Source organism: Mustela putorius, unplaced genomic scaffold, assembly GCF_011764305.1.
Source record: "Mustela putorius furo isolate JIRA1106 unplaced genomic scaffold, ASM1176430v1.1 tig00537350_pilon_pilon_pilon, whole genome shotgun sequence".
NCBI classification, from domain to species: domain Eukaryota; kingdom Metazoa; phylum Chordata; class Mammalia; order Carnivora; family Mustelidae; genus Mustela; species Mustela putorius.
This window is the reverse complement of record NW_025422471.1, coordinates 8,385,051-8,410,726: the sequence shown is the minus strand read 5'-3', so window position 1 is coordinate 8,410,726 and position 25,676 is coordinate 8,385,051. Positions and strand designations below refer to the sequence as shown.

Sequence of the window (25,676 nt, the reverse complement as noted above, 5' to 3'; positions counted from 1 at the left end):
GTCTTGGCTCAGTTTCTCTCAGGCCAAAGCAAACACTCTCACAAGTAAGGAAGACACACACAGCTGCTGCCCAGCCATGAGAGATGTAAAGTCTCTTATACAGTGAGCCAATGTGCTTTGAATGTCCTATGTGAAATTTTCAAGCAAAGGTTTGTTTTTGTTTTGCTTTGTTTTTGAGAATGTTGTGATGTATGTAGAACTGAGTGTTTTGTGTAACTGTTACAGAGAAGAGATAGAGGGTGGTGTTCCTCAGTCCTTCCTGCTGAGTTCACAGGCAGGGTGGATGCGAAGTCGGCCCACCCTGCTTTCACAGGCCTGTTATTTACAAACAGCACTATTCTGGTTGCCTGGCGCCCACACCGTACTGTAACACTCTGGGTGCTTACCATCTAAAATTTGGCAGCAAATAGTAGAAAATAAGAAGTAGAATCAGAACCAGATGATCACATTATGAATTCAGAGTGCAAAAAACTGTCAAAATTGGAACTTTGTCTCTAAGCACAGTAATCTTCTTAATGGCCTAGGTTTTAATTAAAGCCCCAAACCTAATACTGAACATTCTAGGGGGACCACCTGGACTCTTTTCCTTGGTTATTGTATAAATAATAAATGAATTAAGTACCTATCATTAAGGGTCTGCTTACGAGACCTTTGCTACACATTATTACATTTCCTTTTCTGGAATATGGGTAACATGAAGTGGTAACACTTGTTACTCATTTCTCAGACTACTGAAGACCCAAGCTTTGATTTTTATAAATACTTTTCTGGCAGTAGCTATTTACCTAGCACAGGAAATGTACCATCACTCGATGGGTAAATCATAGCCATTATCTCAGGTGCTAACACTCCAATGACCAGTCAAGCCTTAACACGTGTCCAGAATTTAAGACATGTGGAAGAAACCAAAATTTCTTGCCTGCCTTCTGCGGGCAAAACAATGGCCCTCATTTGCTGGCCAGTTACAGAAGCATTTTCTCTCAGGACCTGGTGGCAACAATGAGGAATATGGACTTGATTTCTGATTCTGAATGATTTCTTGATTTCTGTGTTCCTTCAGATCTGGAAATAAAAAATGTCATGTCGTATCCCACCCTCACTTACAGAACTCTCTTATAAGACTTGTAAATAATATTTTGTTTTAAAATGTATTATGTCTGTGAATTAAAAGTCCTTCATAACTTTATAGATGAGTTTAAAAAAGGATCGATAATAGGCAGATTCAAACTATGCAGCCTGTTGATAGAAAATAAATATCCTTTTATGATCTCTGAAAAAGATATGTAGCATTTTGATATGGAGGGTACTTTCCCCCAAGATGAATACAGTTGACCCTTGAACATTGCCTGGGGGTGGGATGCCAATCCCACACACAGTTGGAAATCCACATATAACTTGGGGCTCCCCCAAAACTTAACTATTAATAGTCTACTGTTGACTGGAAGCCTGACTTGATTATATACACAGTTGATTAACACATATTTTGAATGTTCTTTGTAAAATCATAAGCAAGCGAATATACACTTCCAGTACTATAATTTATTTATCAAAAAAGATCTGTGTATAAGTGGATCTGTACTATTCAAACCCATGTTCAAGGGCCAACTATAATGGAAATGTACTTGAAATAGGTTTTAATAAAAACATAAATGTATTATAAATATGTCCATGTTATAAATGATAGCATAAAGTCTAACCCTCCAAAGGGTACACTTTCTTGTTCATTAAAAAATATCATAGTCATACTTTTACATCAAGATTCACTTTATTTTCTCTATCATATAAATACCTGAGAGTGGCATTTTAAAGCAGAGCAGTCAATATATGAAAACTAGTTTCCTGGTTTTGTGAGATGAAATGTGATTAGATAATAACTCTCAAGCTCCACTCAGTAATACTTATGTTCCAATTTGCTCATTCATTCATTTCAGCTGACTGGTCAAACACAGAATGTAAAACCTGGATCTTATTATTCAACTTATTAGCAGGAAGTTTGGGGCGATCTGCAATATTGTCTGGTTTCTCCGGTAATGACCTGTAAGGTTTTGCTTTGATTTCACCTTCAGGAAATGTAGGCTCAGAAAGCACAGGCTCAGAAAAGGCTTTTCTAAGATTTTCATTCTCTTCTCTCTTTTGCCTTATGGATTCCTCTTCTTGGAAAATTTTCTTTACCTTCTCCAACACAGCATTAACACAGACTGTCTAATAATAAAAAAAATTTTTTTTGAAAAGTAGTTTCTTTTTAAGCGACTGAACTTCCAATAATAAGTCCAATAAAATGTGTAACATAAAGTCATTAATCTACTTATTCTAATAAAGAAGCACTTCTTTTCCTGGCATATGATAAACATCAGGAGGTTGATTCCTTGTTCTAAATATATTACAACACTATCTAGAAAGAAAATTAAAGCATAATATGCTTCAATAAATACATGCTTTGCTCTTTTCCACCCAATTCATTAAATGCTTTATATCTTTACTCTCTGATTTAATTAAATGAGACTCCTTTCTTCTCCTGAATTAATGAAACACTTTCTGGGATATTGAATTTGTCCCCCAATGTGTTAATATCTCAAAGTAGGCATCTAGTTTTTACTTTCTCCCCCTACACTTTGCTTATACCTATGTGTACAATTGAAGGGGCATAAACACATTAGGTAGAATTTAGTAAGCTAGTGGATCAATGATTTCTAAGCAGGCACATGATCCAATTTCCCTCAAAAAATGCCATTCAATACTTTGAGTATCAAAACAAGACACACAGAAATATAACTGAAAATAGGGAATCACTAAGAACTGTAATGATGAAGATGATGATGATGCTATTTAAGGCAAGCAACAAGAATAATACAATCCATAAAATATAAGAAGACCTAAACTAGCTTATCTTACCAAAGCAATGCCTAAAGCTCACATAATAGGCTTTAAACTCTTAGAAGGTTTTCCTAAAGAAGGTAATAGAGAAAGGATTGAGGGCCTCAGTTTCTTCCTGATCTACCTCCTCTTTTTCTTGGCCTGCACTACACTATAGAATGAGGGAATACCAGATGCTTTCCTTCACTTCCCTACAGTTAGTACATGGTCACGTGACACTGTTTTAGCCAACAAAATAAAATATATCTGCCGGGGAGGAGGTCAGGAGGGATTTTTAAAAGTTTTTCTCCTATATGAAAAGAAAGATTCTTTTGTCTTTTGCCTCAATAACTATCCCCTCCCCCCTGCTTTGAACTCTGATATAGATAGGATGCCTGAGCATGAGGCAGCAAACCTAAGGACCAAAACAATAAACAAGATAGCATAGGAGGAAGGTGGGAAGGTCCTGGATTTAGATGACATTGTAGACCCACTGTGCAAACCTGGGAACCACCTAACTCTAGACTTCTGATTAACTGAGATACTTAAATGTCTTCATCAGTTAAGGCACTGCCAGCTATTTTTTGTTACTTGCATCCAAGTGTATCCCAACCTAGAGCGATAAACCTTGAGGTCCATCACTTCCTGCTACAAACAGCTTCATCCGTTTATCCCCCAGTAGGGTCATTTTTTATGTATGCCATGTTGTGAAAAAAGATTAGGGGAGCACATGGGTAGCTCAGTCCACTAAGCATCTGACTCTTGATTTTGGCTTAGATCATGATCTCGGGGTCATGAGATCGAGTTCCCTGTGGCAGGATCTATGTAGGACATGGAACCGGCTTAAGATTCTCTCTCTCCGCCCCTCCCCCTGCTTGCCTCCTCCTGTACATGCTCTCTCTCTCTCTCTCCCTTCCCCTCCCCGCATAAACAGATCAGGAAGCCCTGTCCTATTTGATATATTTCTTCTTCCCTCACCTACAAAATTTTATCTGTGTCCAATCTAACCACTTCTACCCCAGTCACAGAAAAAAACGGGTCTTGACTGAAGTCAGTATCTCTGTGTTTATTTGTAATCTATACCCTACCTCTTCTCTAACAATTATTCCCTGCCTTTTCAGCCTCTCCTTCTTGGTTGCTTCTTGCCCTGAAACTTCTAATGTGTTCAAGTATCTCCCATCTTAAAGTAAAAGTCCCTGGAACGCTGTTTCTCTCTTTGACTGCTATATATGCTTGCTTTTCTTGATCAAACCAGGGTCTATATTCATGGCTTTGATATTATCATCTCCTCTTCACTGAAACCTGCATATTTCTGTCTTCCTTATTCTATCACACCACTGAGATAGTTACAAGATGGTTGACTCCAACCTCTTTACTACTAGATCTAATGAACACTTTTCAAATCTTTTATTTTACTTGTTTTTTTCTCCTGGTAATTGCCATTTAACTGCTCATAACTTCCTGAGTCTCTATTTCCTTGATATTTTGTCTCCTGATTCTCTTCCTACTTTTCTGATTTTTGCTTTTTTGTCTCCTTCATGGATTTCTTTTTAGCTTACCTTAAATGTTGCTGTTTTTTACATTCCCATTGATTTTCCACTCTTCTCACTTCCAGACTTTTCACTCTTTCCACAATGGTTCCAATCACAGGACTTTAACTTCCAACATATAATTATTTGCTTTCAAAATCACAATTCCAGCCCTGACCTCTCCTAGACCCTGGGTGCATACATGACCAATTATCAGGTCACCAAAAAACTGTTTCTAATACCTACTTAGAAAGTTTATAGAATGACAAGTCATGTGGGATGATAATTTCAAACGCCTTCAAGAAATTAGAGTTTAATTTTGGTTTTAGTCTTATTTGTTTTAGTTTCACCACAGCTATTTCATCCCACCCATTTATTTATTTATTTATTTATTTATTGCAGCATTTTGCATCCAAGATCAGTTGGATGTCATTTTTGTATGAGATTCACATTTAAGATATTGAACACGTCTCAAAAATTTTAAACACTTGCAAAATATAAGTTTGGCTCTTTTAAAAAACTATTGCTATGTTTATAAAGGTAAGTTCCTTTACTTTTTTTTCAAGGATGTCTTAGCTATTCTTGACCTTTTTCACTTCCCTGTAAATCTTAAAATAAATTAGTCAACTTACACACCTGCTTATATTTTAATTGGGACCACAACCAATCTATAAATAATGAGAAAAAAAATCTTTATTATTGTGTATCTCAATATGATTTTAAAAAATTAACAAAAGTGTGTAAGACCAAGTAACAAAAAAGCTGTAAGAATTATTAAGAAAAAATAATGAGGACCTAAATAAATAGAGGGATATACCATGCTCCTGGATTGAAGGGTGGACTTATTATACCAGTTATCAAGACTTATAAAGCTCTTGTAAATAATACAATGTTGAATCGGTGTAAACATAGAAAAATAGATTAATTGAATAGAACAGAGGGTCAATAAACAGACCTACACATAAAAACATACTTGATTTATGACAAAATAAATGTACTGGGGCAATAGGGAAAGTATTTTTTTCTCCCTAGCAAATTGAGTTAGATCAATGGAATACCCATGGAGGAAAAATTTGTTCCTTACCTCATAGCAATTCCAGGTGAATTATAAATCTAAAAGTGAAAGTTAAAATAATAAACCTCCTACAATATATCAGAGGGAACGATTTCATGACCTTGGATATAGGTCAAGCTGCCCTAATTAAGATCTAAAAAGCACCTAACATAAAGAAAGGATTAATGCATTGGACAACATTAAAACTAAAAAAGTCTGGTTTAAAGATACTGCTAAAAGGGCAAAAGAAAGTCACAGAATAAAAGAAATAACCAAAAGAGGGTTTATGCCTAGAGTATATTTCAAAAGTAGAAATCAATAATAAAAAAGATAGAACAGAAAAGCAGAAGAGACTTTAATAGTAATTCACAAAAGATCCCAATGTCTGCTTAATGTGTAAAAGGAACTCTGTCTGATTAATAATCAAGGAAATGTAAATTCAAGCACAATGTGATAATACTACATACTCACAAGAATGGCTAAAATGGAAAAGACAGACAATAGCAGCTACTGGGCAGTATCTACTAGAGATGAATACCTACATATTCTGTGGTTCAGAAATATTACTAAAACATATGTATGAGAATATTCATAGAAAGCATATTCACAGTCGCCAAAACTGTAAATAATAAAAAATTTCAACCGTAGTGTGGATAGTAACATATATATAGGATATATATTGAATTATTTATGATTCAATCAATGAAACTCTACACAGCAATGAAAACCAACAAACTATTGATGTAGGCAATGAATGAATCTCATTAATGGCAACTGAGCAAAAAAAGACAAATACAAAAGAATATATAGTATATTATTTAATATATATACAATTTAAACTGTCTATGGTATTTGAAGTCAAAATAGGGGTTATCCTTTGTAGAAGAGGTTCATGACTGTGAAGGAAGTGAGAAAGAGGTTTCTAGAATGAAGGTTACATTTTGTTTCTTGATGTGTGTGATAGATAGATTTTGTGTACTTTTCTCTCTGCATTATACTTTTTTGAAAAAAAAATTGAGAGGTAAGTATAAATAGCAATGGAGTAAAAGAAAATAACCCCTTATAATGTATAAAATCCTTTATATTTTTATCACACTTTGTTTTTATTGTATTTTAATTTAATTTTGAGAGAGATAGAAAGTACATTTGTGAAAGGTGGTGGAAGAGTAAAGGGAGAGTGAGAGAATCCCAAGCAGGCTCCATACTCGGTGCAGAGCCTTTATGTGGGGCTCGATTTCAAAACCCTGAGATCATGACCTGAGCTGAAATCAAGAGTTGGATGCTTAACCAACTGAGCCACACAGGCGCTCCTTCTGTCACACTTTGTAATGAACACTTTTGAATTACAGAACTTGTAATTCAAAGTACACTAATATTTGTGTTCCCCAATATCATAGACTTAAATGACGGAATACTGAACTTTAGCCAACCATGGCACAATGGATTAAACAAAACCACTATAGCTGTGAAAATAAAACCAAAATGTTTTGACCAAATAATAATAAACTTTATAAAAATAATTTTATTCAAGTAAATTTGGTTTTGATGGATTGACTTGCCTCAGAAATGGAATGAGTTTACCTCAGAAGAGTAATTATTTTAGAAAAGTAAATTTCTAATGTAAAATTATTTTGTGTACAAGAGAACAGTACCTTGGTTTATGAATTTACTATGTATCTATATCTTTAACATTACATGAAATAAGTACATTTATACCTAGATTCTAATAATTTTCTTAACTTACCAGATAAATTAGTGCTGCATATGAAGCACATATTATGCTAGTTAAAGCAGTCTTTGCCGGAAAAGAAATGATTTCAAACAAAGAACCCCTTCTGACCTGCGAAAACAAAAAAGAGTTTTCTAATTACAATAAAAGTTTTCAGTGTTACAATGTTAAATTTTAAAATATTACTGTAAAATGAGAATTTAAATATTTCTTTCTAAAGAAAGTTATCTGCTGGGTCTATCTTGTTTTTTTTTCACATTCTGAAAACATATTGGTTTATTTATTTATTTATTTATTTATTTTTACAAAAAGGTACTTTCTTTTGCTATGACAGATCTATTAAAACTTATAAAAGATCAATAAAAAAACTTGCATTTCCAAAATCTAAATTACTTTAACTTTTTTACATTTAACAAGTGTGCTCACTAGGGGGTGCCACTGTGCATATTAGAAAAACAGTCTTGTCTTTGTTCAAATTCATGTAATCATCCTTTACTAAATTTTTCACTTCTTCATTAAGCAAACAGTAATCGAAATACAAAGCATTTCCTGCAGATTAATGACCTGATTGGAAATGTTAATCATGAGACTGCTGAAGGCCAGCATTAACCTTAGGTGAACATTAAGCTTCAGGAAATGCTCTGCACTCACATCCAGCATGCTTCTTTGCAACAGAGGTTTACACCAAAAATGAATTTGTCTCTCAGAGGTTTTTAGTTTCTGGTAATAGGTGTCTCTGCCTCAAACAACAATATGTTTAGTTTAGGAGAATCATTCTCTCTTCTAGGTCACCTCTGTTGCCTTGAGTAGGATCTGAAAGGAGGGCATTGGAAAAAACATTCCCTTCCCATTCAGCAGTGAAGTGGCAGTTAGCCATGCTCCTCTGAAGTATGTGCCAAGACACTCAATGGCTTCAATAACTCCTGAAGGTACAGGCTGCAGCTAATAAAATCATGTAAATGCACAGTAAAAATGCACACAAACTAGAAAGAACAGTATGTATGTGTAAAGTTACTTATGACCCTGAAAAATGGAAACAATTGATAGCAGAATGGTTAGGTAAATTAAGCAATATCCACTCAATGGCGTATTACAGCCTCTTAAAATGTGCTTCTGAAGAATGCCTCATAACATTTTATTGAACAAACGTTTGTATGGCACTGGGTTTTCAGTGCCTGTTGCAGTATATTCAGTTTTTGCTTACTGCTGCCACTGCTGAATGAAGAACAAAGCGCCCATCACCATTGACCTTCTTTTCTCTTAAGCGATTAATGGAATGCTAAAGCCAAGAATACTATCTAGCCAATCAGCGAAGAGATGGAGTTGTGGTGAGCAGTGCAGGGCGGGGAGGGGTGGAGGGCAGGAGTAGGGCAGGGAGGCATTCCTTCTTATTTCCTGTCTTTCAGGCCCTACTGATTCCTAGATAGGGGAATAGGGACAGGCACTTTTAGCCCACTCTCTCCATAAGCTGGTCTGGAAAATTTCCCAGAGTTCCTGGCTCTGGAAAGAGTTTCCAGGAACGAAAGCAGTTGCTGCTCTTTCCCTCTTGCTAGAAGAATCAAACTGATAGTATCCACTGTTAGGCTACAAGGAGACAAACAGATAAGTAGAGAGCAAATGTTAGGAAAGAAAGCAGATATACTCCCAATAAAATGCCTCCTAGGAATGAGTTTGTGAAAATATGGATGTACAGTGGGAAGTCCATATCCAATAACTGGTAGGCCATATACAGTAAAAATAAAAGTGGCGCCTGCATGCATGAGAAATTACTCTGTTTCTATTTCACCGCATCTTTTTTTCACATTTTGCCCTTCACCTGAGGTAATTAAAACTGATTATTTTTCAAAGTTTCAAAATAAACTATATATCTGATATATGTTACACTTCTGAATGATGAATCTGATATTGCCTAAGGTCACCTTTTCACCATTTTAATGCTTTTAATAAATATTTGCTATTCCTGTAACAAATCATTCCTATAGAAAATGCATTTCCTCCAAAATTTATGTGGCTCCTGGCAAGTAGCCATTTTTCAATTTCATGACCTACTTCCAATACATGTTTTTCATATTATAAACCACACTGTTTCATTTTTGGCTTGCTACAAGCAGGAATAGTATATGATAAAACAAAAAAACAAGAAAACCCAAAATATGATTAAAAAAAAAACACAACCGAATGTTGCCAGGGGGAGGGGAATTAGGAGGGGGGGTGGGGTTATGGACACTGGGGAGAGTATGGGCTATGGTGAGTGCTGTGAAGTGTGTAAACCTGGCGATTCACAGACCTGTACCCCTGGGGCTAATAATACATTATATGTTTATTAAAAAATTAAAAAATTATAAATAAATAAATAAATAGGAGAAATTTGTAAATCAAAAGTTGTATTTAGATCATCTCAACCAATTATAAAAATTTATTTAAACTTATATTAATTTTTGAATTTTTTTTAATTTTTGAATATTTAAGTTAAAAGAATCTTGATATCAATATTATGGCCATATACTCCTTTCTTGAATTTTTTTTTTAAAGATTTTGTTTATTTATTTGACAGACAGAGATCACAAGTAGGCAGAGAGGCAGGCAGAGAGAGAGAGGAGGAAGCAGGCTCCCTGCTGAGCAGAGAGCCCGATGCGGGGCTCCATCTCAGGACCCTGGAATCATGACCCGAGCTGAAGGCAGAGGCTTTAATCCACTGAACCACCCAAGCACCCCGAATTTTTAATATTAATATGTATGTATATATAATATATGTGGATGTGTTATATGCTCATAATAACATCTCAGCTATATGGGTATCTCAATAGTAAAAGCATTTCAATCTTTAACAAAATTCCTTTGACATAATTTTGAGTTCCATCTCTGTCATATAATTTTGACTGCCTCATCTCATAAAAGAAGTATCTGTGCTTATCTTATTTTCGTTAAAATTGAAATAAATCACAAAAAAAGCAAACTATAAGCAGTTTAGAAAATAATAAAGATCCACTTACAGATGACTTAAAGGTTAAAGAATCAACCTTAAGGCCCAACTTAGGTTATGTTGTTCAAAGGATACTAGGGGAAATAATAGAGAAACTTTAACTCAGTGATTCACAAGTAAGTGTTGCAAGGAGCAATGACTGGTTAATAGGCCCAGAAGAAAGTATTTCCTGTAGGTTTGGAAAAGTTACATGACTCTGTCTTTGCTTGAACCACTCACAGTATTCAAGAACCCAGGAAGGACGCCTAGCAGTCCACAGTAAAGAAAATTATTTGACTTCATATAGGCAGAGACGCCTATTACTATCCTGCAGAACACTGTTCTTGAATAAGCTCTTACTCACAAGATCCTATAAAAGTTCAAATGGCCCAACCTCTTGGCTGACCTGGAGAAGTTATGTCATCAAGATTCCAGGGATTCTACTTTCTAGGAATTGTCCTTTTTCCCCAGCTCTTGAATTATACCACCCAAGATAACCTCATGGCAGGCCCATCTAGGACCTGTAGAAACTCCTGATGTTTTTGAGGTTTACATATATTTCTTTACACAAAATATGTGATGTTTGAGTTTAAATCCCAGTCTACATTGAAGTGCTGGGGGTGAGGAAGAAATTATACTTGGAAAAATACCTGATCTTCTTCCTAAAAAAGGGAGCACAAGTGCACTGGGATCCACATAAGTCATAGGCACTGTAGATGGTGAGGGTTTTCTTCACTTCTGCCCATATCTGGCCTACACCACTTCACAGTGCCTGTACCAAGGATAAATAGTCATCTCCCATGCCATTATAAGGAGAATTGTGGCATATATAAGGAAGATTCTATCATAGCAAGAGCTCCTGTGGCCCTGCATTGCCCTGCCAAAGTCAACAACTATGTCTGGGAGCTGACGTGTCTTGGCTGAAGTCAGCATTCAGGCTGATTATCTAGGTCACTGCAGCCTAGAGCAGCTGTAAGCTTTACTCATCCAGACAGCTCATAAGGCTAAGCAGATGCACCATTCTGTAAGTACTGATGCTGGGGTTGTTGAAAACCACCGAGAAATGATCTAACCAGAGTTTTCCATTCCTGAGACCCTTTTAGAAATAGCAGATAACTTGCTATAATCTCAGTGCTGCATAAACTGGAAGGGTTTGAGAAACAACCCAACTCAGCACCCGTGAAGACAGGTGCAATGGAAGTCTCTTTTATCAAGCTGGAGAAGACCAACTCCAACTATGCTCATGTTACAACAAGTCCTCGGATCTCTTCAGGTCGCTTGTATCAGTTGGGTCTTTGGATAATTTATATCGGGCTCAATATCTTTGAATATGCTAACATAAATAGGCCTTGCTCTAGGGCTGAGTATATAATCAGAAAGGCCTGGTCATACTGTCAAGGAGCTCCTGTAACAACATTCATATTCTAAATATCTTGAGGAGACTATTACTGTATGCTTCATCTCAGACCACTTTAGAGGGCTGACATACTATCCTAGACATAGGTATTGTCCTAATGAAAATGCTCCTCTATTACCTGTTCCTGAATGAGTAAACTGCCTGACTGGCATCCCCAGCTACATAATATCCAACAGAGTTTTGGTAGAACCATTTAAGGTGCTCTATGTACAAAAGTATCTTCCTATCATTAATTATTCTCAGATCAGTGACAAGTCAGACATATGAAGATCAGGATCTTTAATACCTCCCCATAGGTTAAGTACGCTGCTTACCCTCCTACATAAAGTGATGTCCTCCATGCATCTACAAAGCATATTCCCCTTGCATTGGCAATTTCAGATTTCACTTTTTTTTTTTTTACTTCTGCATACCAGAAAGCTCCACTTTGACAAAGGCAGCCTGACAATCCTTGAAGGAATTCATGCTGGAATCCACTCTGGGTGAGCGAAACTCTGTCACTGTGGGAAGACAGCCAAGCACTGTATGTACCAGGGCTGGTGTAGCTCCCTCAGGTTATGCCACTTATCTCTCTGCTACACTGGTACTCTGGAAAGTTCCATTTACAGACCCATCCATTGACCTCTGCCACATCTCTTAATTACTCTGTTGTTCTTTGACTCTCCAGGCCATTATCTTCACTATAATGTAATTCCTCTTAGTAGTGATTCTGATTCTCCACCCTAATACATATCATCTGAGTGAAGCTTATTTCTCATTCCTAACCCTCAAGGACCCTGGGATCTCTGATCTGAGACTGTTCCCACTTGTCTCACTCTAGCCATATGGAACTGCTTACATTTCCTAGATAAGTTATGCTCTCTCTGACCTCAGTATCTTAATTACTTGTTCACTTCCAGGGATAATTCTCCTACTTCTTCACCTGGCTAATATCTCCTCTCTCAAGATCCAGTATTATCTTCTAGAAAGCCAACACTGACTATTCTGTGGAATTCTATGCCCCTTGTTGATGCTTCCATAGTACACTTTGCACACACTGATCACGAACTTGCTATACTCCACTAACACTGCCTATCATCCACACAGTCCATTCAGGGCAAGAGTGAGACATCTATGAATCCTAGTATCCAACCTAGTGATTTTACATGTCAATGTTCAATAAATATATGTTGAATAAATGAAAAGGTAGAATAATACTTCACTTACTTCCAGAAAGAAATGTAACCATCTTATATTAAAATTTGTAAAAGATACCAGAGAAGGACGTCTGGTTCCAGTAGTAGGGCAGACTGGGCTAATGTGGAACTCTCTAAAAATTCCATATAAACAGCCCTAGAAATTCCATAAAAAAATCAAACTCCAAAAAGTCTAATAAAAGACCGAGTTTACAAAAAAACAAAAAAAGGAAAAAAGAGGGAGGGAGGGAGGAAGGAGGAAGGAATGAAGGAAGGATAGAAGGAAAAAAATTTCCCTGTGCCAGGAACTAAAGGGAAAAACTTAGGTGTGTGAGTATATGTCCCAGGAAGTATCAAAAAGAGAAAAGCAAAAGGAAAATATGAGGAAGGCAAATAGACATAAAGAATAAAATGATGGGGATAAAAATATGTTTATTAAAAAAAATAAAAAATGAAAAAAAAAAGAATAAAATGAAAAGGTCCAAGGTATGTTTCACAGATACTCCAGAAACAGTGATTAGAGTAAATGAGAAAGAGGTAATATTTGAACAAACAATGGCTAAGAACATTCCAGAACTAAAGAAATTCTTCTCAGATTCAAGAATCACTATGATTCTTGAATTTTGAAAGTGAAAAACATTTCGACAACAGCTAATAAAATTGAGGATATGCAACTCTCATGACCCAGTAATTCCTCTTCTAGACATATACGTATACCTGGAGAATGTCTCTCACACACAGAATAAGGAGGCAATTACAAGAGTGTTCAAAGAAATACAGTTTGGAAAACAAAAAGTAGGAAACTAAATTGGCCACCTGTCCAGTAATAAACCGTGGATTATTTTTTCTTACAATGGGATACTATAAAGAAGATAAAACAATAAACCATAGCTACATATTTCAAAATGTTGAGTAAAAAAAGAAAGTTTCAGAAGGATGCATACAGTATATCATTTATATAAATTTTAAATATATGGAGAATAATAGATGTATACAAATGTAGTGAAACTATTAAAGTATGCACACAAATGCTCACATCAACCTCAGAACAATGATCACATTTGGTAGAGAAAAAAACAGGGAATGGTTCAGGACATGGTTAATTATATTTTTATAAAGGAGATATCCAAAGTTTATACTGCAAAATATTACTACCAGTTTACATTTGGGTGGGACTTCTGATAAACTACCTTTCATATATTTTGAAATATTTTATTGATAAGAGTTAAAAAAAATTAAAGCTGGGATCTAAGACAATTAGAATAAGAGCACAGGAGAAGAAATTTTATGGGTGTTGATTTTGAACTGATGTCATAGAGACAGTCATAGTCAGCACAAGGACCTTGGATAGGTCAAGTACTCCCTCTACCTGCTTCTTTCACGTCAGGTTCCTGGAAAACATCATCACAATTAAGCTCTAAATTTACCTGTGAAACAGGGCAAAAAGGCAAATGTGTTTTGTTTTGTTTCAGTTCTCCTTATTGGGTAAAAGGAAACATAAATTCAACTGGAAAGACAGATTATTTTCCTGCCACTGAATTTTCATGAGTACTGGGAAGCATTTCTCTGTGGATGTCTCTCATTCCTGTACCAATTGGGCCTTCTGAACAAAGGACATGGTGGAATAACTAACAGCTTTAGAAGCTAGAGAAAGTATATTTCTCCAGGGAGATCTAGAGATGTACTTCCCAAGACATGTCTTAGGGCACTAAAGATAAAACCTTCTCTGCAAACCCTCTAGAAACATTTACTTCTCTCCCCCAAACCCTTCTTTCTTTTTCTCCCTTTATTTCTCTGTCCCTCTCTCTCAGGCTGGGCCAGTAGGCCAGCACTCCTAAAAAAGCTGTCTGCTAATTTCAGGCTCCTCTCCTGTGATGTAACTTACTACATGCATAGGGAACACGTGGCTCTCACTGCATTGCCCTGTGGGAACTGAGGGGTTAGGGAAATGACACAAAATATTGCTCTGGCTGCTGCTTCTGAAGTTAATAATAAACAGTCTCGGTCTCTGATTCAAGGGAGTCTTGTGTCTTCTATCAGAGTGTGTGTTTGTACAGCTGTGGCGGGCTAACTTGTTAGCTCGTAAATAGTGTAAAACCTCAGATTCTTCAGTTCTGACTTAGCAAAGAGAAGCAAAAAGAAAGCCTGTATAATATAATGGACAGTGTCTTTAAGTGTGATTTTGTAATACATACAGAAATATTCTTCAAAGGACATTTCTTATATCAACCCTCTATAAAAAATAAAGGTTAACAATGCAAGGGAAAAAACATCAAGGTGAAACATTCATTTTAGAAATGTATTTCAGTGGAAATTATACATCTCAGCTGTATTTCTTTTTGACATACTAAAGATACAAGAATAACGTTTATACTGCTTAGAGAATCCAGCAGGTAATAAACACAAAACATTTTTTACTTTCTCAAACCTCAGGTATTATAACGGAGCCTTTTATAATTGCTTTCTCAGGCAATTCATAGCTGGAGCTATCCCATGATTTCTGGAAATGTTAAAGTCTTTGATGAAAGAGAGATTCCTATGTAATGGATATTTTGTTTATTTTAGCCATCCATCATCCATTTTCTCATCTTTTCGAAATAACCCAAATTTTGTTTGAGGATTCATCCTCTCCCCATTCTCTTGGTCATGTGGTCTGGATGGCAGTCCTAGGTCAAACAGTGCATCCCATTCCCCTGCTTTAGAGGTATGCCTTTCTCTGAGAACCCCAGGACTTGGCCAGGAATGCTGGCTCAAGGACTGTCATTCTTTGGGGCTCTATGGAACCTGGAAGGATGGAGTCCTGGGAACAGCTGCAAATCATCTTGTAACCATGAAGGGAAAGTCAGTCTGTGGATGGCGTCAATACAGAGGAAGCAGAACCAGGATGGGTGGAAAGAGAACAGGACCCTGAAGGCATCTTTTGAGTACCTATACCCTGAAACCTTATCAACTCTGAATTGTTCAACTAGATGAACTAATACATATTTTTGGCTTCACTCTCTTTGAGCCAGGGTTCTTCTCCCTTCAACAACAACAACAACAACAACAAACGATTCACTCTCGGGTTTAGATGCCAGGCTTGCAAGATTCCCAATTGTTGTAACAAACATTTAGAATGCTTTGAATAATGCCCAAGCGGAAAAATTCAGAGTTCTATGCCACAAAGTTTAGGAAAAAGAAACTGGTCCTGAAAAAGCTTTAAGAGCTGTTGTCCTTAACAAAATATAACAGAGCCTCAATAAAACCATGTAGAACCTGTAATTTGAAATACACTGGATGTTGGTGGATCTACCAAAATGAGTTTATGGTTGAATATATTCAAATATGTTAAGTCAAATAAAGATTGTCTTGGAAACACAGCAAGGTTATGGGGGAAAAAGGAACAAAACAATCATTTTTAAGGCTTATGGGATTCCTTTTAGGTTTAACATAAGCGGTAATCTGTATGCTGATATTTAGGTTGAATCATTTGAAATTTAGTTTCATAAAGCTCAATCAAATAACCAAGTAGGGACGGATTGCATGGAGCACTGGGTGTGGTGAAAATATAATGAATACTGTTATGCCGAAAATAAATTAAAAAAAAAAAAAAGCCCACATTACCACCTCTTTCAGATTTATTTAAATCAGGACATATACACTATATTGAAAAAAGACCAAACCATTCATTTCTTATCCAACTATTCTTGTTTCATATGTAAGATAACCAAATGAGCTACATTTTCAAATCTTGCAATTTCAAAACAGTTTCTTAAAAAAGAGGCTGTATCTTGTGCAAATGTTAATATGAGCTCACCTGCACGTTATAGAGGGGTTGTTTTGGTGCATTAACTTCCCTCAGCAAACGATGCGATATGTTCCTTAACTCTAGAAGTCTACAAGCAAGCTGGGGATGCAGAAGTTTGGCCACTGATTTGGAGGATCTGGATATGGTGTTTAATCCTTGAATCAATGTTCCTCGGTTGATCCTTGCTAAGGCAACAGCCATTCTGATTTTGGACGTTTTCTGCATGGGTTCTCTTTTCTGGAAAATAAGCCTCTAAAAAGTGACTGATGTGTGATTCTCGCATGAATTATTACAACCTACTCCAGACTGAGACCAAGTACGACCTAACAGCACATTACGCATGGGCCTATGCATACTCAGTGTCCAATAATTATATCCCACGCCCCATGTACCTAAATCTTTGAATTAAATGTATGATTTTTGCCTCAGCATAAATATCCAGAATTTAAGTTACTAGCCAAAAGACCTAAAATTTTCATTTTTCTCTCTGGGTTTATTTTTGCATTGATTTTTTTTTTTTTTAAAGAGCGCTTTTAAAAGTAAGCAGTTCTTATTCAAATATTACTCAATGTTTGAATTATTAAAACATTAAATATCCTTATTCAAAACTGTTACAAATATTTCCCCAGTGTATTTTAAAAATGTAAATGATTAAAGCATTCATACATAATGTATGGTACAATATTAAAAAAAACAAATGCCTTATATACTAATTCACAAGCTTAAGGAACTTTTATTTCTAAAAACTTCAAAACTTATGAGCATTATGACAGAAAAAAATTGTGGCATTAGCAAAACATATGACATGTAGATCCTTCCTTGCTGTACCAGAAAGTGAACCGCAGAGAAATTACTTACAATGTGGTCAGACTGCATTCCAGGCAACAGCAAGGATCATTGCCATTATTCATTTAAGCAATTTTATGGGCTATTCTGGCTTTTTCATATATGACTGGGGCGGGGGAACTAATGGTTTATAACACAAATAAGCAACTTCAAGTCTCTATTTATTGAATCCAAATATATGTATAAGTACAAAACATCTTTTAGATGGATTGTTTTGGCCTACAATGAGCAACATATAGTTGCATTAAGAGCTAATGTATTGTGTATGTCCTTTAAATGCCTCAGCCATTATCCTGAAGATATAATTTTATTATCGCTGTTTTTGTCACTGAAGTTCAGTGCTTCTCTTACCATTTTAGCCTTTGTGACTGGAAATCACCCGAAAATGTACTAGTCTGTCAATGAGGATGTACATCTGCAGCACCTGGTGTCACATTATGATTTCATCTGTTAACGTGACTGGAAAAAGTCCCATTATCCCACCTTTGGTCTCAGCCCCCCTAGTCAATACGAACAGGAGAAGGCCATTGGAGATGTGGGCTGCTAGAATTGTGGCAATTCCAAGCCAATTTAGAGCAGAGCAACTCCTAAAAGCAGTTAGGACAAGCAAAATAAGACATGGGTGCAATCACTTGATACTGTATCTTGGTTTCCAGCACACTGGTGAGAGAAACCATGATGATCTGCACTATCCAGAGTTCCTACACACAGATTCAATTTCTCTTGTGATCTTATGCTTTGTTTCACTGATTCGCCCTCCCAACTCCTCCTGAAATTGGAGCAGCTAGAATGTTTGGTTTTACTTCTGATTTACCTTACTGTGTTTTCTCTCATAATTTACAATCAAAAGGTGAGAGCCCTATTGCCAAGGCGAACAAGAGTGGGATGTGGACAGTTCCACCATGCTGAAATTTTGTCTACACAGTCATTCAGTGTTTTAAGGATTCTTCATTTTTGCAGATGAAACACTAACTTTATGAAATTTCCCTCTCCTTGTTTTGTGTCTTTACAAAATCTTGGTGATCCGTACTTGTTGGCCTGGATTCACTGACTTTACTCAGGTATTTCTGTTAACTAATCTTGATTAATTTCCCCAAACACTATACTAGATTGATCGACTCAACCTTCCCCTCTTTTACAAGATTGTCTTTCTAAATATATACCTGTGTAGAGAAATAAGCCTATTTGTATTTGATAATCCATGAATCAAAACCTTCCTGTAGGATCATATAACTTGTGTTGAGAAAAATATAGCATTTATTATAAACAATATTTTTAAAAATTCAGGTGTGCATTACAATAACACTTCAGTGTACTTTGTATTATATTTCTCATTTTAGTATTGTCATAAATTCATAGTTTTTTCCAACAGACTCAACTTGTTCCTAGTTAACATCATCTTTGTTTCCTTTTAATGCTGAAATCATTGCAATTTGATGACTATGCTTCCCTTTATGGTTTTTTTTTTTTTTAAGATTTTACTTATTTATTTGACAGAGAGAGAGATAGCACAAGCAGGGGAAGCGGCAGGCAGAGAGAGTGGGAGAAGCAGACTCCCACCGAGCAGGAAGCCCACTGTGGAACTCTATCCCACGACTCTGGGATCATGACCTGAGCCAAAAGCAAATGCTTAACGGACTGAGCCATTCAGGTACCTCTACCTTCATAGTTTTTAAAATGCTCTCCTTTTTCAATACTTTCATAGATATCTCTGAATCTCTGAAAGAAATATTTCCTCTAGCAACAAAATATTTCTGACCATCTTTATTTTCCTAACATAAAACATATAATCAACTTGTTCCCTAGAAAACCATTACTGCTTTTCAGAACAGTATTAGAAACCAAATCTAGACCCTGAGGTGCACGTAAAGTAGGTGTGTGTGTGTGTGGGGGGGGATACCTAAAAGGAAACAACAGAGGAGAAGCTACTTACAGTCCTGGAGATGGAGAATGAGATTTTCCTCTTTAAAAAAAAAAAATAGGGGTGCCTGGGTGGCTCAGTGGGTTAAAGCCTCTGCCTTCAGCTCAGGTCATGATCTTGGGGTCCTGGGATCGAGCCCCGCATCGGGCTCTCTGCTCGGCAGGGAGACTGCTTCTCCTCTCTCTCTGCCTGCCTCTCTGCCTACTTGTGATCTATCTCTCTGTCAAGTGAATGAATAAAATCTTTAAAAAAAAATAGTCACCAGTTTATAGTGATGATTCTAATTCACTCTTGCCTTCAGTGAATTTTTGAAATAGGCTCTGGTAGAAAATTTGTTAAATAAAAGGGTTCCCCCCCCCCTTTTTTTGAGCTATCAGCTTTTCCCTTTGTCTACTATGTATGTTATATATTTTTCTACCAAGCCATGTGTCTAAATTTAAATGCTGACCCCAAAAGAAGAAGTGCCCATTTCTTTTCCCTGGTTTATTTTGTTTTGACTCTTGTCCTCGGCATACTGGAAATGGCTGCAAAATGTGCAAGTTTACATGATTCTTCTTGTCATCATTATCACCTGACTATGTTACTGAATGTGAGAAAAGAAATTCCACTCCCTTCCCCCCTGCCACCACCATCTCAGAGACACACAAAGGCAATGATGATTTACTACAAGAAACCCAGTATCAATTAATCAGATTGTTTCAAGAATCCTGCTCCAAATTTCAATATTTGAGCCCCATTCTTCGAATATATCCTGCTTTCCTATTTTTTTTTTAGAGACATACCCATCTCTCTATCATCAGCAGTTTTAATGCTGAACTCCAATTTCTATTACATCAGCTTTTTACTACTCTACATCCAAAAAACCAGCCTGTCAGCAAATCTTATTCAATTCTTTCTCTGAACAGTCCTAGAATTTGACCACTTCTCACTACCCCCAATGCCAACACTCCGTCCACGGCACTTATATACCAGCTCTTTTCCAGACTAGTAAAGTGGCCTCCTTCAGGGTCTCCACTTCTGTCCTTGCCTACATTCATTCTATTCCTCAACGCCTCCGCAACAGACACACAAATAAAACACAGATCCTGTCCTGCTTTTCTGCGCTGCTGCCCTAGTGGCTTCCTACTGCACTCCGTCTAAAAGCCAAATTACAAACAGTGGTCTGCAAAGCCCTACAAGAGTTGTTTTTTCCTTACCTCCCTAACCTCATTATCTTTTTCTTTCCTTTTCCTCCTCACTATTTGTTGAGCTTGTTAAATATACTCTCACCTCAGGGATTTAGCACTAGCTACGTTGCCATTTGATTCTTCAAAGATACTGAGGTTTACTCCCTTGCTTCCCTCAAGTCTTAATCCAAGAATTACTTTCTCACTAAGACCCTCTTGGTCACCCTACCTTGATGGTCAATTGTTCTCCTTGTCCCTACCCTTATTTCATATCTCTTCTAAATTTCTTCTTTTTATTAAGACCTACCATTAACATAATATATAGTTTATTTTCCCTGTTTCTTGTTTTTTTACTTCGCTAGGATGTAAGTTCTATGACAACAGTGTTTTATATCTATTTGGATCACTGATCTTTCCCCAGTACCTCAAATAGGGTCTGGCACATAGTAGGGTACTCTATAAATATTTGTTGAAATGAATGAATGAAGAGTATCATGGGGAAATAGAGAAATATACCAAATACTAAATTAGAAACCACCCTGAAAGTTTTCAGTGTACAATGTGCTCTGTAACTTTCACAATTATGATGGTGCCCCACTAGAAACAACTCACCAAAAACAAAAATATAACTGAATTATAGAACACAGTCCTAATCTCATCATATTTAGAAATTCTATACCAATAAGAGTAATTTCCAGACATCACTGGTCCAGCCCCAAGAGTTTAGTCCTGCATGTTAAAAAAAAAAAAAAAAAGCCAAGAGAATTCAGAAAAGTATATATACAGTTATAAAAATCTGAAGTTTTGTATGGATTCTAATATGTTCCGCTTACAACTCCCTATTTTATTTTATTTTATTTTAAAGATTTTATTCATTTGTCAGAGAGAAGGAGAGAGAGCACAAGCAGGGGGAACAGTAGGCAGAGGAAGAAGACTCCCCTCTGAGTGAGGAGCCCAGCGCGGGACTTGATCCCTGAGCCAAAGGCAGATGCTTAACTGAGTGAGCCACCCAGGCATCCCACAACTCCTAATTTTATAGTATAAGGTTAAGTTCAAGATAATTACAGAATAAAACACATAATTGCTTTTCATAATTAAAACCACAAAAATTGACCTTATTCACCACAAAAGATTTCTCGCATTCAAGTAAAGATTTTCTAAATTTAAACTTTTTAGTTTCCTAACTGTAAAATATAGTTTTTCATTTGTTCAAATGTGAAAGTTTAATATTTTTAAATCCTCATATGGAAATTATTTGTAACTTGCAAATGAAAACCTTTAAAATTCACTTTTTTGCTAAAGGAAGTGGATACTGATGGTACTGGGGTCTGTGTTGGACTGGGAAGTACATGATGTTAGAAGACATGACCTCAAACCAAGATTCTAAAATTAACTTCCCTCAGTCCCAGGAAGAAAATTTCCTTCAAAATCATTAGTCATAAAGAACTATTTAATAACCATTTTTCTGGATATATCCCTCTATAAAAATCCCACCATTATTCCCACCAATCTTTTGTTTGTTTCTGCCCAACAAGATGGCCTTTTCCTAAATAAATAAATGCCTACAACTTTTTAAAAAGTTTTAAATACTAATTATGAAATTTAGAGATTTAAAATCCAACCCAATTAATTAAAATCCTCTAAGTAGTCTTAAAACCACTCCTTTCAGTATGTTTGGGAATTATGGATCATCTCCAAAATAATCAGATTTGTAGTATTTACAATCCAACCTTTTAAAAATAATTTAGTTATTGAAGTATTAGCATTGTTTTCTGAATGATTTATTTTTGAAGTACAAGTAACTTCAATCTGTTACAATATCCCCTAAGAACTTGGATTTCTTGCCAATGTCAGCAAAGTAAACCGTGGAAAAAGAACAATGTGAGTGTGTTGAAAATGAGAAATAAAGTAACTATGTTTATATTATTCTCTGGATGAGGTAAAGTTCTTATAAGTAAATAACTTCAATGAGTTGGAAAGAGGAACTCAGAGTTCTTTCTTTGGGATCAGAGTATCAACCTATTTCGCTATTAAACCAAATTTACGGCTCTAATGATAATGAAGCTATTCAGGGGGTAGGAAGAGATGAAGAGAATTACAAAGAAAGTTGCAATTTCTTAGATTATTAAACCCAGTTCCTTTAATGTTGCCAATGGTGAAAGAATCACAATCTTGAAGGGGAAACAGGGCTTTCCAGACTGTGCCAGTCTTAGCCATTTACATCCTAGACCAAGCACGGTTACCTGCCCATTCCTTCTCTAACACTCCAGTGCATATTCAAGAAAAATCTCCAACATTTAAAAAGACTTTATACTGGGCGCCTGGGTGGCTCAGTGGGTTAAGCCACTGCCTTCGGCTCAGGTCATGATCTCAGGGTCCTGGGATCGAGTCCCGCATCGGGCTCTCTGCTCGGCAGGGAGCCTGCTTCCTCCTCTCTCTCTCTGCCTGCCTCTCTGCCTACTTGTAATCTCTCTCTGTCAAATAAATAAATAAATAAATAAATAAATAAATAAAAGACTTTATACTAAAACTGGGGGAATGAAATAGGGGGAAGCAATTAGACACCGAGTCTAAAATATACAGATTTATAAAATCTGGTTTGCGGTCTGGATTCTATCCTACTTAGTGGACCACCATTGGGATGCCATCTTACCACTAGGTATCCAGATACCTACACTTCAGTATCAGCCTTCCTCTAAGTCTAGACTCAAGGCTCATGCCATTCGTTCATATTTACATGATATACTGAGAACACCCTATGCTGTTTCACACTTTTTGTCCTGACACTGCTTCCTCTGCTCCTGTCTACTTATCCTCTCCCTTTTTTTACTTAGAAAATTCATATTCATTCTCTGAAACCCAATTTAAGCATCCTTCCTCCAAAAAGCCTTCTCTGACCATCCTAGCTAGAGCAATTCATTCCTCTAAGTTGGATTTACCTCTTACTATATTCTAAAACAATTACTTGTTTACAGTTCTGTCTTGATTACATTAAGCTAATTGGCTGAAAGCATCCTGTCTTTTCTCTCTAGTCCCTCTCCCCAGTCCCAAACAATAGCAAAGTATTTAGTAAATGTTTGATGCCTGGTTGTCTGGATGAATGGTTAAAAGTGGCTCTAATATTTCTCCTTTGGAATGAAATATATAGACTTCGTGATTACTGTGTTACTCAGAGAGCTTTTTTGTTTACTTCCAGGTTTTAGCTATGTTCCTCATGTTTGACATTGCCAAAACTCTGATATCTGGATGAGGAAATTATTTCTGTACCATGTAACTTTACAACATATTCTATTCCAACTGTGGTCTAGATGATTAAATATACTTTTCCATTAAGAGCTGTGTACTTTAAAGTAAATTAGGTTATAAGATATTACTTTTTCCTGATCAAATGTCTCAGAATTCTTTACCTATTCCCTCTTTCATTCCCAATATTTTATCTGGCTCAAATCCTTTTGGGAACAAACATTATATAAAACATATTCACATATGCTTTGTTTAATCTGATATCATTATTTTCTTCCACATTAAAACATACACTCATACCACAGTTATCTTTTCATTATTATAATTTATGTCAGTTATTTTTTTCCAGTGATTTAATTGCCATATATATTTTAGTTAAAATATATCTAGGTATTTTCCTGATTTTTATATTAAGCAAATTTTTTTTAATATTAAGCAAATCTTAAGCAAATGTAGCAAACCACATACATTACAATTGTGGCTATGAGAGAGCTCCACATTTCCAATCTAACAGCACAGTGATTTTCTTTAAACTTAATTTATCTACTTCATTTTTTTGTCCATCTCTCTGCTTCTCATAGAACAATTCAGAGATTTGAAATGTGTTCTTCTGAGGCAAAATTAATTTCTTCCTAAGGCTCAGGCACTGATCTCAAAGTCAAGCATTAAATAATGGATATTAAAAATACAATGTACTTTTTATAATCCTTTTCAAAATTATGAAATCGCATTACCTGATTAGACTGTGATAATCTTAGGATGGTAGGGAATTCATCTTTAAACTCATCCATAAGGTCCATGATGACTTTCTGGATCCCCTCCACTGAAACAAAAAGAAATTAGGGGGACAAAAGAGCTTAGCAAAAATCGTCACCTAACCACAATTCAAAAGAACCTGGATGCTGGGTCCACTTTGTAAGTGCCTGGGAAAGCAAGTAAACCCTAAGGGATGTTATTCCCCATTGTATCCCACACCCATATCCCCTTTACAGCAAGATTACATATACTTCTTCCAGAAAAGTTCTTCAACACCTGCCCACATATCCACCCAACAGGTTTGATTGGCATGACAAATTCTTGCTTGGGTTCCTAGTGCTTGGAAAGTTTGCAGGCCAGGGCAACACTTGTCCTACTCTGCCATTAATGAGGGATGAAGGTACCCTTCCACCCAGGAAAGCAGGCAAGGACAGAACCTACAGCTCATTGACAGAATTCTTTGTTACTGCACAATGGGCCTCTGAGAGCTTGTTACAGAATCTTCTGAAATCACTCTGGCAATGAGAAGAGGAAGAAATGTGTTTGAAGGCGTAAGGGGAGGAGACAGGAGAATGAAAAATAAACCATACTAAGGAGTTCTGCATTATGTGGAATTTTGCCCCAACTTCTACAATGATACCTCAATTAATGGATCACCTGAGAACAAAGCTCCCTTTGAAAAGAGTTGGCATATGGTTTAAAAGAAATGCTTCACATATGATGCCAAGAGGAAAAGAAAACCAGCAGTTATTTCAGAAAAACTTCTGAACAGACTGTTTTCCTTCACTCAAATAAAGATCACTAGGTCCACCACAGGCAAAATTATAAAATCTAAAATCCTCTTCCTCCTCCGCCTTCCTCTTCTACTTCTTCCTCATCTTTTTCCCTCCTAGTATTATCCCACTTCATTCTTTTCCATTTATCAAATATAAGAAGAACTTCATATCATGTGGATTTGATTGAATACCTAGTTAATATTTTAGTGTGGATGAATTCAGAGTTGATTAACACAAATCCCATTTTAATTTGAAGCCTTTATATTTGATTGTAGCTAGACCACTGTCTTTAGCAAGCATAAGCTGTGAGTGCTAGAGGTTTGTTCATTGGAGCTGTCTAGGAAAGAGAACAATGTCCATCAGAAAACTTCTCTATCATGTGAAGCCCGCCAGATCCCCACCTTCAGTTTGCCTGTAGTCCTAGTTTGTCTGAGAACACTCTTCTCTGCACCACAAACACTT

General features: G+C 36.3%; 1 protein-coding gene across 5 annotated transcripts; it reads right to left on the bottom strand.

Moving 5' to 3' along the window:
- Positions 1–1,752: 1,752 nt before the first annotated feature.
- SPATA9 (spermatogenesis associated 9) lies at positions 1,753–24,889 on the bottom strand. Of its 5 annotated transcripts, none has more exons than XM_045074429.1 (5): positions 24,843–24,889; positions 24,417–24,505; positions 16,516–16,743; positions 7,181–7,276; positions 1,753–2,202 (listed from the first exon to the last, which is right to left on the bottom strand). In XM_045074429.1, the coding sequence occupies exons 2-5, from the start codon at positions 24,480–24,482 to the stop codon at positions 1,915–1,917; spliced, it is 678 nt and encodes a 225-aa protein (XP_044930364.1). In that variant the 5' UTR covers positions 24,483–24,505; positions 24,843–24,889; the 3' UTR covers positions 1,753–1,914. The 5 variants fall into 5 exon arrangements, with proteins under 5 accessions (XP_044930364.1, XP_004769971.1, XP_004769972.1 ...); XM_004769914.3 differs by having other exon boundaries at positions 24,684–24,888; XM_004769915.3 differs by having other exon boundaries at positions 24,690–24,888.
- Between the last annotated feature and the right edge of the window lie 787 nt (positions 24,890–25,676).

Bases quoted from the DNA above. Each gene is read 5' to 3' on its own strand.
- SPATA9 (XM_004769914.3), bottom strand. From the start codon at position 24,750: ATGCCAATCAAACCTGTTGGGTGGATATGTGGGCAGGTGTTGAAGAAC. The intron at 7,277-16,515 runs GTGAGCTCATAT...TTGTTTTCGCAG, and splicing joins AACCCCTCTATAACGTGCAG to GTCAGAAGGGGTTCTTTGTT. The intron at 2,203-7,180 runs GTAAGTTAAGAA...TTTTATTATTAG, and splicing joins ATGCAGCACTAATTTATCTG to ACAGTCTGTGTTAATGCTGT.